This window comes from Indicator indicator, chromosome 9, assembly GCF_027791375.1.
Source record: "Indicator indicator isolate 239-I01 chromosome 9, UM_Iind_1.1, whole genome shotgun sequence".
NCBI classification, from domain to species: domain Eukaryota; kingdom Metazoa; phylum Chordata; class Aves; order Piciformes; family Indicatoridae; genus Indicator; species Indicator indicator.
Genome location: NC_072018.1, coordinates 33,803,368 through 33,817,129, shown reverse-complemented (window position 1 = coordinate 33,817,129; position 13,762 = coordinate 33,803,368). Strand labels below are relative to the sequence as shown.

Below are 13,762 nucleotides of genomic sequence, written 5' to 3'. Positions count from 1 at the left end.
TGCTTGCTAATGAATCATTGGTGCAGTACAGAAGCAGGTAAATGTTTGCCATCTAAACATGGGTTACTGAGTGGGTGTGAAGCTCACTGTCCAAGAATGAAAATCCAAGAATGAAAGTCCAAGAACATGGAGAGCCACAGGTCCCTGACCTGGTGTGTGATGTAATAGCCACAAATCCTGCCTGCTCTCCAGGTTACTCATTAGCTGTATTTTCCCCATCGCTACTGCCACAGCCTTGAGAATGGAAAGCAAAATGCCAACGTCCAAGTGATGAGCTGCACACAGAGCTTTATTTTGAAGTGCTTAGCCACTGGGAGAATTCTGTTTCAACTGAATTCATTGTGAGTTTCAAATCACAGCATCACAGAATGGTTGAAGTTGGAAAGGACCTTTGGAGGTCATCTGGTTCGATCCCAACCTGCTCAAGCAGAGCCACCTAGAGCTATGTGCTTTTGAGTAGCTCCAAGGAGGGAGACTCCACAGTGTTTTGGGACATTCTGTGTTTGTGCCTCTTGTCCTGTCACTGGGCACCACTGAAACCCTTGCTCTGTCTCCTTGGTACTGTTTCTGTGTACATTGATAAGATCTTCTTGAGGCTCCTCATCTCTAGCCCCAGGTCACTCTGCCTTTCCTTATAGGAGTGATGTTCCAGCCCTTTAATTATCTTCATGGCCTTTTGCTGCACTCTCTCCAGTTTGTCCACATCACTTTTGTACAGGGGGTCTCAGAACTAGACACAGCACCACAGGCCTGGTCTCACCAGTACTGTGTCAAAGGGAAGGCTGTTGACAACACTCCTTCTAATGCAGCCCAGGTTGCCTTCTTTGTGGCAAGAGCACATTGTTGCCTCATGTTCAACTTGGTGTCCACCAGGACTACTAAGTCTCTTTCTGCCAAGCTCTTTCCAGCTGGGCAGCTCTTAGCATTTACTGGTGTCTGGGGTTGTTCCTCACCAGATACAGGACTTTGATTTTCTTCTTGCTGAAGTTCATGATGTTCATTTCAGCCTATTTATCCAGCCTGGTAAGGTCCCTCTAGATAGTGGCACAACATTCTCCAACTCCAAGTTTAGTGTCATCAGTAAATGTGCTGAAGGTACACCCTGCTTCATCATCCAGATCATTCATGAATCCATCAAACAGGACTGGACTCAGTATTGACACTTGGGGTATCCTACTATTTACTGTCCTCCAGCTGGGCTTCATGCCTCTGATCACTAATCTCTGATCTTGGCTTTTCAGCAAGTTTCCAACCCACTCACTGTCTGCTTGTCCAGCTCCTACATCAAAAGGCTTCCTGAGGTCTAAGAAGATTTGTTCTTGTGACTAAAAAGTTTCAGCACAGGTGTATGAGAAAGAAGTTGGAGAGGCCTAAGAGGTGCTATAGAAGGACTGGTTTGTCCAGTTCCCACTGGGAGCACAGCTCTGGTGGTTTGTTACAGGCAAGAGTGCATCCCCAGAAACCACTTCAGGTGCAAAAGGAAATCCTTCCAGCTTTAGATGCAACACTGACCAGCTTTAGATGCAACACTGACCACAGTTTGCTCTGAGACGGAGAATGGTTTTATTTTTTCATGTTTTTATGACTAATATGTACATTATTCTGCAGTAAACTAATTAATTTGAGCTTCCTTACAGCATACAAGCACATGACACAACCTGAGAGCCCTCTGTGCAACTGCTCTGCAGTTCTGCATTGGGTGGGCATGGCATGTTTCCTTCCCTCAGGCTGACCTGTGCAGTTCTATTGCTGGGCATTTGTTTGTGTGTGTGCAGGGAACTGGTGCAGGATGAAGAGTGCAGGGAACTGGTGCAGGATGAAGAATGCAGGGAACTGGTGCAGGATGCAGAGTGCAGGGAACTGGTGCAGGATGAAGAGTGCATGGATCTGGTGCAGGATGAAGAGTGCAGGGAACTGGTGCAGGATGCAGAGTGCAGGGAACTGGTGCAGAATGCAGAGTGCAGGGAACTGGTGCAGGATGCAGAGTGCCGGGAACTGGTGCAGGATGCAGAGTGCAGGGAACTGGTGCAGGATGCAGAGTGCAGGGAACTGGTGCAGGATGAAGAGTGCAGGGAACTGGTGCAGGATGAAGAGTGCAGGGAACTGGTGCAGAATGCAGAGTGCAGGGAACTGGTGCAGGATGAAGAGTGCAGGGAACTGGTGCAGGATGAAGAGTGCAGGGAACTGGTGCAGGATGCAGAGTGCAGGGAACTGGTGCAGGATGAAGAGTGAAGGGAACTGGTGCAGGATGCAGAGTGCAGGGAACTGGTGCAGGATGCAGAGTGCAGGGAACTGGTGCAGAATGCAGAGTGCAGGGAACTGGTGCAGGATGCAGAGTGCAGGGAACTGGTGCAGGATGCAGAGTGCAGGGAACTGGTGCAGGATGAAGAGTGCAGGGAACTGGTGCAGGATGAAGAGTGCAGCATTTTCACGAGGCAGTATGGATGCAGCTGTACTGGAAGTGTGGAAGGTGAGCACATTGGATTTCAGTCTGTGTGTGTGTGTGTGTGTGTGTGTGTGTGTAGATCAGTGCAGAATCTTATCTGATCTGCCTCAGAGGCTGTTTTCAGCCTCTTTCCTGGAGGGGAACATACAGAGGTGTAAGGAAGGACAGAATGAAATGGACTCTGCTATCTGCTTCACTGGAGTCATCTTATGACCACCACCTTCCCTTCCAAGGAGCATCTGGAAGTCATTATAGTGACTGCCAGTTGCTGTAATCATGGGAGGGACATCTCCAGCTTTGAGCTGAAGTGTGCTTGGCTTAAAATTCCCCTCCTTGCTTCAGCAGAAGTACCAAACTTCCCCATGTGGAACTAGAGACACTGAGTTTGATCTGGGTGTTTCAGGAGAAGGAGATGATAAAGAAAAGCCCTAAGAACGTGGCACTGCACAGATTGCCTGAGTCAGTGGGGGGACGGTGATCCCACTGGAGGGGGAGATATCCAGGTCTGAGATGGAAACTCCAGGTGGAGGGTGGAAGGTGAACCTCTGCAGGAGACTGGTGAAGAAGAGGAAGAGCTCCATTTTGGCAAGAGTCTCTCCAGCACAGATCCTCCGCCCTGGAACAAAATGAGCAGCCATAAGGAAGTCATTGGGAGCTGCTTCTTGGGAGAGGGAGAGGGAGAGAAGAGGGAGAGGAGATCTCTGGGAAGAATCTAAGAGGCCAGCTCCAATGGGAAAGGAATCTTAGATGTCCAGTTCCCCCCAAAGCCTTGAAAACAAAATGCAAGATACCTGCTGAAAAAGGCATGAATGCATCTTTCTTTACAAACTTCCCATTAGAGTCCAGGAAGTGCTCAGGGTAAAAGACGTCTGGTTTCTCCCACTGGGTTTCATCTCTCAGGACAGAGGCCAGTAAGGGGACAATGTAGGTACCCTACAAGCCAAAGCAGAGCATGAGGATTGTGTTGCTGTCACCAACAGAGTGAGCTCAAAACATCCACTTTAACAGAAGAGCTCCTGCAGCTGTGGCAACTCCCGTGTGAGCAAGCCCCCTGTATACTTTGGCCCAAGAGATCTGATTTTAGCAACCTTGAAAAGAACCACTAAGATGCCAGGAATCATTAAAAATGTGCTCAATTAAGACTGGCAGTATTTGAGGTAGGTTTTTTGCTGTGGATTCTGAGAGCATCCAAATCCAACATCTGAGGTCCAGCAGGTTGGAAAACAAGGCACCAACACAGGGATCACAGTGCATGGTACTGTGTCTGATGGGAATCTCTTCAGCTGCAGTAGTTTTGGTCTTAGCTCTGCACCCTGTGGTTATAACCCTGTGGTTACATACTGTGATAACCCAACATGCCCTAATAGTTTGCATTGGGTTCAAATGTCATACAATCACAGAACATCAGGTTGGAAGGGATCATTTAGTCCAACCTGGTCTAGGAAAGGTGGTCCAGCATCCTGTCCAGATGAATCTTTGAAGTGTCCAATGCTGGGAAATCCGCCACTTCCCTGGGGAGGTTATTCCCATGGCTGGTTGTCCTTGTGAAAAATCAAACTATATTCTTACCCTGGAAGGCTGGACTAGATGTTCCTTGAGGTCCCTTCCAACCTGATATTTTATGAATCTATGGCACAAGCAGGACTTAAAAGGGCAATGTGTTACACCAGGCAGAGGGGAAGAAAAGCAGTGCAGGAGTTGTCTCACCTTGGGAATGAAATAGCCTTTGAGGGTCACGTCTGCAGTGGTCTCATGAGGCAAATTCAATGGCAGGATATTAGCAAATCTTTGAGTTTCATGGATGACAGCATCTGTGTAGGGCATTTGAGTTCTGTGCTCGATCCGTGGAGGGTTTGACCCTATCACTTCCTCTATCTCTTCTTGGACTTGCTCTATGAAAGAGACAGAGAGAGATCACTTGGATGTGTCTTTCTGCTGCTAGAAATAGGAGGAATTCACTTCTTATTCAGCCCTGCTCAATGTGAGGTGACCTTTGAGGTGACCTGATGAGCAGGAAGGTGCTGAGTGCCAGGTTTCCACTTACTCTGAATTTCGGGATACTTGGCCATCAGCAGAAGGCCCCAGCGCAAAGTGGTGGACGTGGTCTCCATGCCAGCTGCAAACAGATTTCTCACAACCTCAGTTAAGTTTTCATTATGGAAATATCCATTGGCCTTTCCATTCTCCTGAAGGTGTGAAATGACAACAAAGAACTAATTAAATTATTTAGTCTTGAGAAGAGAAGACTGAAAGGGGATCTGATCAATGTCTATCAATAGCTGACAGAGCACTGGAACAAGCTGCCCAGGGGAGTTGTGGAGTCTCCTTCTCTGGAGACTTTCCAAACTCACCTGGATGCATTCCTGTGCAGACTACCCTAAGTGATCCTGCTCTGGCAAGGGGGTTGGACCTGACCTCTTGAGGTCCCTTCCAACCTCCGATATACTGTGAGACTGTGAAAGCCTCAAGGAGAAACCTTTTCATTGAGGAACAGGGAAAAAACTTTTACATATAGCCCTCAGGGAGGAGTTAAGTGTAAAGGAGAAGAAGATTTTGAGGGAATGTGTGAAATCCTCCTCCCACACTGGCAATAACCAGGCTAGCTCAGTCTGGAAGCAAATGAAAAGCTGTATTTACAAGCAAAACTACAATCTGTGATGAAATGCAATGAATATGTACAATATACACAATTCACAACATTTACAAATATATACAATCAACAGAAAAGCACAACCAAGCCCCCTTTGTGCCTCCCAAAAGAGAGGGGTCCATGCTTCCCTTTCTCTTTAGAAACCTGTTCTAAGCTGAGTCTTGAGTGTTTGGACTCCCTGTGCTGGGGAACACACCAAAGATGCTTCTCTGTCATCAGTTTGTCTCCTAACTGAAATAATTGCCCACGCTTCTATCCTGATCACACCACAGTTTTTAGTAGGCCTTTACCACATGCTAGATCTCTGCTGAAGAACACTTTCCTAGATCTGCTAAGCCTTGAAAGGAAAGTGAGGGGATTTGAAGAAGCTGCTAGGATTCAATCACCTCTTGTTGTCTCACAAGGAAAGTGTCAATGAAGCTCCTCTGGTCGTTTCTGTCCAGGGTTTTGAGGTGTTCTATGAAAGTCGCCTTGATAAAAGCATTCATTTCTTTCATATTCTGAAGGAAAGTTTTGTAGTCCTTCAGGAGGAATCCAAGGAATGGGAACATGTTGTATATCTGCAAAGCGTGGAGGTAGTGAGGAAGAAAAGGCAGTGACTGAGCAGATGTACCACAGTTCAACAACGGAGATTAAGGAAAGCTCTTCCAGAAAACAATGTGCAGCATTATGGTCAAGATGAGCCTTTGTCCTCCTTCTGCCCTGACTAGCTGTGTAAGATGGTTGTAAGTAATTCCTTCTTAGACTGAGTATTAATCACACCAATTGATGCTGGACTAGAAGTCCCATGTTTGGCCATTTGTCCTTGGTACAATTTCCTACCTCTCCTCTCCTAGGGTGTGGTGGGTTGAGAAAAATCCCTCCCACACTGACAGTAACCAGGCTAACTCAGTTTGGAAGCAAATGAGGCTGTATGTACAGAGCAAAAGCTACAGTCTACAATGGAATGTAATGAATATGTACAAGTATGCAGTATTTACAGTATTTACAAATATGTACAATTAACAGAAACAGCACAAAACCCTCCTGGCCAAAGCCAGGAAAGCTGCCCCCCCCTCCGCCTCCCCCTTCCCTGCCTTCCCCAGACCCCCCTGGCAGAAGGAAGAAAGCCAAGCAGCAGAGAGGTTGTTAAACTTAGCTTTTCAAGATCAGTATGTAAGTGTGTTATCTTTGAAGCTAAGCACAGAAGAGAAACACAGACTGCCCAGCAGAGAAACACCAGACAGACAGACAGCCTGCCTGTACTTTGTTTGAGTACTGACTCTTAAACATTTCTGTCTCTCCAAAGGAAGTGTTTAGAATAATCAGTATTTGGCTTTCTTACACCCAGTTATGATTTATTTACATTCTTTCACCTTCCTGCTTGAACTTTGTGAAGCAAAATTAAAGGCATAGCCTTAAAACCACCACATAGGGAATTCAACCCTCCCTCTCCACACTGGTTACAACTGGGAGTCTCAAGTTGAGGAGGCAGCTACAGGCCTTTCTACACTGATTTTGGTGGTGGTTTGTTTTTTCTTTTTTTAAATGGAAGATAGGAGTTAATGACCAACTTCTATTGCCAGGGGACACACTCCTTGTATGATATCACATGCTGTTCAGTTCTTCCTGAAAGGAGGAATGTGTAATTTCTCAGGCTATGCTGGGAAGAAGGAGAAAGAGAAAGCCATAAATAGCAGCAGAGGTGCACTTTCTGCCATTTCAGACTGCATTTGTCATGGCTTTGAGCTGGAAGAGGGCAGGTTTAGACTGGAGATTAGGAAGAAATTCTTTCCAGTGAGGGTGGTGAGACACTGGAACAGGTTGCCCAGGGAGGCTGTGGATGGCACCTCCCTAGAGGTGTTCAAGGCCAGGTTGGATGAGGCCTTGAGCAACCTGGGCTAGTGGAAGGTGTCCCTGCCCATGGCAGGGTGGTTGGAACTGGATGATCTTTAAGGTCCCTTCCAGCTCAAACCATTCTATGATTCCTTGTACAGATAAACGTGTTGCAGTGCTCAGGTGTACCTCTGTACAGCACTCTACAATCTTGCCTTGAAGAGCCACATTCAAACAGTTTGAATTACCGAAATTGACGGACTTCCAAAAATCCTGATATTTTGGTTCAACAATGCCAGGAGCCTTCTGAAGGTGGGGTCTTCATAGTCATATCTCTTTCCAAGCAGTATGGACACAATGACATTAGCAGTAGCACTATTCATCATCAGAGTCATATCAAGGGGCTTCCCTAGCATGGGAAAAGGTGATGCAAACGACAAGGTCAGTAGTTATTCTAATTAATTAAAGCAGAGGCTCAGAGAAGTTATGTAAGAGGATAGGCACAGAGATGGCAGGGGGAGAGGCTCTCTTGATTGAGGGTTCTCATGTCCCCAAGAGCATTTCAACTACTTCTCCCATAGTGCCATCTTGGGGCTACCTCTTATCACCACTGTGCTTTGAGAGATGGACTGTGTTGATTGTGCCTGTCCTGGTTGTGCTGGGACATAATCACAGGCTAATGGGCTGCAGGCCCTTGGGAGTGCTGAGTCACCCAGGAGAGCTGATTTGGGCTGGCTCACAGGTGTATCTCATCCCCCAGCATCCCACTTGCTGTGAAGGATGGAGTTTGCTGAGGAGAAAGGAGCCTCTTGCTGGAGTGCCTCTTTCTGCTCTTGAGGACTGCAGTGGTGGATGCTGTGAGTGCTGCTGCCTGTAGCTTTATGTATCTTGTATTGACAGTGATATTAATTTGGGTCTTGTGTTAAATCTGTTCTTATTTCAACCCATGGCCTTTTCTGTTTCCCTTCCTATGCTGGGGAGGGGTCATCAGGTGATAGAGTAACTACTACAGTTTAGAACTAGATATGGGCTAAATGTAGACAAGTCTTTTGGGTCCAGTCTCCTAACTGGGTTAAGTTTTTATCACTCACTTTCTTGCTGAGGCTTTCAATTGCACAGCTTCTAGACCTCTTTGGTGTATTCAGGGGTTCAAAATAAAGACTTGACTGAAGTGGAATGATGATACAGAAATCTGGTTTTATCCCAAGTCTGCTTCCTACTGAAGTCCTGCTGTGGTAACTAAGCCTAGTTAAATTTGGGTCATACTGATACAATGTGCAACTGGATGTTCTGCCTGTTAATGAAAGGGGGTTTACAGAGATGTGGCTTTAGGGGCAACCTTGGTTTTTTTTTTTTTTTCCAGTATATATATGTTAGTCCTTGCACTAGTCTTCCACTCTCCCAATGCCACTAAATCCAAGCTGCTGTACATGGAGGAACAAACTACTCTTCTCAGACATACAGTTTCAAATCTGAATTCACATTTGACTTCCAGTACCTCAATGAATGCTGTAAATTTGTATGCTAGGCAGTTGCCAGGTAGACAAGACAGATAGCTCATATAAAATCCTCAGAGCATGGATGCTCTTTGAAAGAATTCAGAGACCTTCCTTTGACCCTTGGTATTTCTGCAGGGGGCTTGAGGAAAATCACTGTTCTGATGACAATATTCCCCCTACCTTTCTCTGCCTCAATGTTTTCTGCCAGGTGTCCATACTCTTGTACAATGAAATCTTCTATGGCCTTCTTGCCCATTCCAAAGTCCCGTAAGGTTGTAAGAGTAAACCTTCTCATCACTTTCCAGTTTTCTCCATCAGAAAATATAACTCCTGAAATGGGAAATGAAAACACAGGAATAGAAATGTTACTCTGAATCCTGGTGAAGATCAGTGCTGGCAGGAAACAATGTCAAGCTTTCAAGACGTGTTTTGTGTCTATGTAGAATGAAATGACAGGAAAAATAGGTTGCAAGAAAGCTCTGAGAGAAGGAGCCACCATTTTGAGTTCATGAGATGTCTGATATGTCCTGAGACACAGGTGCTTTTGTTTTGGCTTTGTTTAGAACACAGAGTTGGATTTTTGCCCCTGGGGACATCATCTGGAATGATGAGTGCTCACTATTTTTAGACACTTCCCTTAGGTGAGATGCGTCCTCTCTCAAGAGTGCTTATGTTCTTATGTGGGCTTGGGAGAGTAAATGAAGCCTGAAAATATCCCTGCTTGAGATGCAGGTAATCCCACACCCCAACACAGAAAAGCTGCACAGAATTCTTGATGGCATCCACAGAGAATTTTCAGTCAAGATGGTGCTGCAATTTACTCTCCTTGCACCCATCGTGCTCTCTTAGTCCTGCTTAGAGTCTTGATCAATAACCTGTCCCTAGTGAGGAAAGAAAACATAGATTGATGTCTAACAATACATTGTTTACTCAGAGCTGGTCACAAGATATGAATCTGCTCTCTCTTGCTTTCCTATTGAGAAATTACAATCAGCTGCCATGTGCATGCTTCCATGTGTTCTAATTGAAAGATCAGGTTCAGAGTCTAACACCTGTGGAGGCTGAGATCTGCACCAGAAGAACTAAAGATTGAGAGTGAGCTCCCTCTGGCGAAGCAAAAATAAAGGCTTGGGTCATTGTTTAGTTTCCCTTAGAGATCTGTTCTCAAATGTAAATTCAACTGGAAAACAGAAGCACTCAAAAGACATCAGTACCAGCAGGTGTACTTCTACTACATCAGGATGCTGATGATGTAGGGGACACTTCTCCACCAGCTTTTATTGGGTTTATGTGGCAAAGCCTTCTCATAACTTTCCAGTTTTCTCCATCAGAAAATATAACCCCTGAAATGGTTTGGGTTTGGATAGCTGGGTGACTGCAGGAGTGGCTTTTATAAGAAGAGATGCCACCATATCAGCTCCTCAATGTTTCACCTCTAAGGGGCAGATTCAGCCACAGATTCAGATATCAAAATTGCATATTTATCACATCTCCTTACCCCTGATGAATATCACCAGCCATTGTGCCATTTCCCCCCCTCATTTCCATTGCCTCACATGCTTAGCAAAACAGATGTTCTGCATTTCTCCTCTCCATGGAGAAAGACTCCTTCTTTGCAGAAGGCAGGTGTGTAGGAAACAGAACAGCAAACTCACCTTTTCCATTTCCTGTGTCTTTAACAATTGGCAGTTTAGGCCTCCCTGCAAATGCTTCTGCCTGGTTCACCAGAGCTTCCTTCACTGTGTCATACCCTGATAGCACCACCATTTTCCATGGTCCCATCTGAATGCTGAAGACTGGGCCATATGTTTTGGCTAGCTGGTGGGATGAAAGGGGACAACATAGAAGGATGGTTTTCAGATGGTTTTTATCTAGCTCAAAATCCTTGCTTTGATTGTTTTATTTCCTCCACGGTATTGGCTGTGCATTCACTGACTGAAATGTGGAGGATGGGATCTGTACTCCTCTGTAGGCATTTGAGTAACAGGCTTCTAGAGGTGCTGAAGGGAAGAGAAACTTGGTCTTGTGGTCTTTTGAAGAGAAAATGGAAAGTGAACTTCTCAGTAATTGTTCAGTTCCTGGTATACAAACCTGGGGAAGTTTAGCTGGAATCAGAAGTAATGTCTTAAATAGTCTGGAGTTACTCTCTTTAGTGACAAGATGCAAGAACACATCCACTTAGGAATCGATTGGGTGGAAAACATGGGAATGAAATCCAGGAAAGAGAGCTAAGAATGGCTTCCTTCTGAGTGGTGATCTAACTGTGTCCACTACATGGACTTCGTATATGACTTTTAACTGAGAAGCTAAGAACTTAAGGAATATATTGGGAAGGAGACTGCTTTTCAAGGTGGTGGTTCACCAGGACACACAAAGTGTCTGAAACTCCTGCTGTTCATGGATTTGAGGAGTTAGGGCAGTGAGGACCCCAAAAATGATCCCCTCTCTGACTGTCACATCCTCTGCTGTGAACTCCTGGAGTTTTCTGCCATCAGATAGGAAGGACTAAGTGGTGTTTGTCTCCTACTGTTCTTTTGTCAAACCAAGAAAATCCTTCCTTTAAGGAGAGGATGAAGGGAGAGGATTGAGAGGGTGTTTTGCCACTTCCCTGATGGCTGAGTCCACCAAACAGCCTCCAAACATTTCTGTCTCCTCCTTAAACGTTTCAGCAGCCTCTGGTGGGAGTTCCGGCAGAAACTGTCAGGCCTCTCTCTTCTAGTTACCCTAGAACCCCAGAATTTCCTGTATTCCACAGAAATAGGTCAGCTGATGTGACTGGAAGTCAATTCTCTTGAGCTGGCACAAGATCATGTGATAGGAAAATTAATAGATAATTAATTCATCTACATCTACCTGTCCAGACAAAAAATTGGACCCCTCCTGAGGGTAGGAGGGTGGTGGTGGTCAGTGACTGTCTTAAAGAGCTCTAGCAAAGGGAAGAACAGAAGTTACCTCTAGCATTGTCAGGTGAGGTCTCTCCAGATTCATGATGTGCAGATTTCCAATAATGGGTAAAGGCCTGGGTCCTGGGGGAAAGTTTCCTCTTGTGTGGCTCTTCCAGACATGTTGACTTTTCAGAATCAACAGGAAAATGAGAATAAGCAGTAGCCCTACAGGAACAAGATTCACCCAATCCATTGTCTTTCAGCAAGGCTTAGCTGCAAAGATGAAAATTCAGGTGAAGAGGGTGATCTCCTGTCAGCAGTTCAGAGTTTCAAGCATTAAAGGCACTTCTACACATACACAAGTATGTGCTTCATGCCCTAGGAAACAGCAGAAATTCTTCTCTGGGGTGTTACCCCTGAAGAATCTCTGCTAGGCACTCTCACCACTGTGTGCTCAATTTAACCTGTGCTGGTTACCCTTTAATGAGTGATGTCTGAGCTGGTCCATTGTGTTGGCAAATCTGTAGGCAAAAGGTTAGTTTGCAAACAACAAACCTGTCCCTACCTTGAACTTTGAGATGGTTTTGAACTGGTTGTTCAGACTTTCCCTTCTCTCTTTATGGCAGATATTGGGGATGCCAGGTCTTGACAAGAGCAGCAACTTGTGTGACTAGGAGTCTGAGGCAGTTGTGAGGATTCCTCTTGGGGAACCTGAATGTGGATTTATGGCCTTCATGTGCTGTGGAAAGCTGTATTGGTCAGAAGTATTCAAGAGGCAGAACCTGGGGAGCTAGCTGTATCATTTGTTGACACACGTTTGTTTCAGCAGCAGTGCAAGCAGAGTGAAATTCAGAGTCACATGGTAAGGTCTACTTTGATCTGATAGCCTCATCCTCCTTTAAAGTGACCAGAGTCATGGAATCATGGAATTGTCAGGGTTGGAAGGAGCCTCAAAGATCATCCTTGTCCATGGGCAAGGGCACTTCACACTAGATCAGGCTGCCCAGCCTGCCCTTAAAAACCTCCAGGGATGAGGCTTCCACCACCTCCCTGGGGCAACCTGTGCCAGTGTCTCACCACCCTCATGGTGAAGAACTTCTTAACCTCCAATCTGAATCTACCCAGTTCTAGTTTTGCTCCATTCCCCCCAGTCCTATCACTACCTGACACCCTAAAAAGTCCCTCTTCACCTTTCTTGTAGTCCCCTTCAGATACTGGAAGGCCACAATAAGGTCTCCTTGGAGCTTTCCCTTCTCCAGACTGAACAGCCCCAACTCTCTCAGTCTGTCTCCATAGGAGAGGAGCTCCAGCCCTCTGATCATCCTCGTGGCCCTTCTCTGGACATGTCCTAGCACAGAAGGGCCAGGGGTACCTTCTCTTCCAAAACCAGAACCTGAAGCTTGTCAGATAATCCATGCCTTACATGTTTCTGACTTTTCACATGATGGTTGAGACCAGAAAAGAACTCCTGAGGTCGTCTGGTCCAACACTGCTAAAGCAGGGAACCTAGAGCCAGTTGTGCAGTAGGGTCTGTATCTTCAGCTATGGCACTTGCCTTGGACATCCAGCTGTAATAATCTCAGGAAGAAAGGTGGAGGGAAGAGCTGGACATATCTGACTGGGGAACCAAAGCAGAGGGGGAAGAAAATTGAGAAAAGGTGACCTCTGTGGGTTGAGGAAAGAGGACTGAGGTGTGTTCTGACTAGTGTGTTTTGGAGTGAGCAGCAGAGAAGGAGACGTTAGGAGCAGCCATGGAGAAGAACCCACTCAGACCTTTCACTGAGAATGATTAGAGAAGATGAGCTGCAGCCTTCAGAACATTGGAAGAGCTTTCTAGTAGAAGTGTAGAAAATTAAATTGTGCATGACCTTGAGGCAAGAATGTGAAGGCTGTGTGAGGTGAGATGCCCAGCCTGAGCCCCTCATGCTTGCCTCTTAGAGAGAAATGTCTCTGCAGGGACCCTGGCAAAAGGCAGAGGAGAGGCATCAGCCCCCAGGAATGGGGGTGTGGAGACCTAAAGGAATTGAGCACAGATACCTGTCTGGGAGACTGGAAGAGTAGCCAGAGCCTGCTCTTCTACCAGCTTACCTTGAGATGCTGCTGACCCTGAAGAAAAGACCAGGACAACTCCTCTACCTGGAAGGTATCCTAGAAAAAGTCAAGGGTCAATGTCCAGCTGGGTGCCAGGTGACTGATTTCTACTCCACCTCCCAAAAGGAGGTAAAAAGGCACTGAGAAGTTTTTTCCTGTGTGCCGGGGATTTAACAATTAACAAAAAAGAGTCAGATATGGACTGAGACATGAAAGGAATAGATTCCAAATTGTTTGCCCAGAGATGGGCTCAGGATTAGGTCTGTGCAGTTTCAGCACAAGCACAGCATTTCCCTGCCTGTACTGTGTTATTGGAAGGAAACTGTGGGGACTAGGAGCATCTCTTGACATGCAGTGGGAGTAGGTGGCAGCCCCT

At 46.0% G+C, this 13,762-nt stretch overlaps 1 protein-coding gene across 2 annotated transcripts; it reads right to left on the bottom strand.

Moving 5' to 3' along the window:
- Positions 1 to 2,869: 2,869 nt before the first annotated feature.
- Positions 2,870 to 11,723, bottom strand: LOC128968771 (cytochrome P450 2K6-like). 2 transcript variants are annotated; one of them, XM_054383353.1, is made up of 9 exons: positions 11,363 to 11,723; positions 10,066 to 10,228; positions 8,591 to 8,740; positions 7,160 to 7,320; positions 5,483 to 5,656; positions 4,491 to 4,632; positions 4,154 to 4,338; positions 3,238 to 3,379; positions 2,870 to 3,062 (listed from the first exon to the last, which is right to left on the bottom strand). In XM_054383353.1, the coding sequence occupies exons 1-9, from the start codon at positions 11,546 to 11,548 to the stop codon at positions 2,875 to 2,877; spliced, it is 1,491 nt and encodes a 496-aa protein (XP_054239328.1). In that variant the 5' UTR covers positions 11,549 to 11,723; the 3' UTR covers positions 2,870 to 2,874. The 2 variants fall into 2 exon arrangements, with proteins under 2 accessions (XP_054239328.1, XP_054239329.1); XM_054383354.1 differs by lacking the exon at positions 3,238 to 3,379.
- Between the last annotated feature and the right edge of the window lie 2,039 nt (positions 11,724 to 13,762).

Coding starts and splice junctions, on each gene's coding strand:
- LOC128968771 (XM_054383353.1), bottom strand. CDS start 11,548: ATGGATTGGGTGAATCTTGTTCCTGTAGGGCTACTGCTTATTCTCATT. Junction 7,321..8,590: donor AAACATTGAGGCAGAGAAAG/GTAGGGGGAATA, acceptor TTCCCATGCTAG/GGAAGCCCCTTGATATGACT. Junction 3,063..3,237: donor ATTCATGCCTTTTTCAGCAG/GTATCTTGCATT, acceptor ATTTTGTTCCAG/GGCGGAGGATCTGTGCTGGA.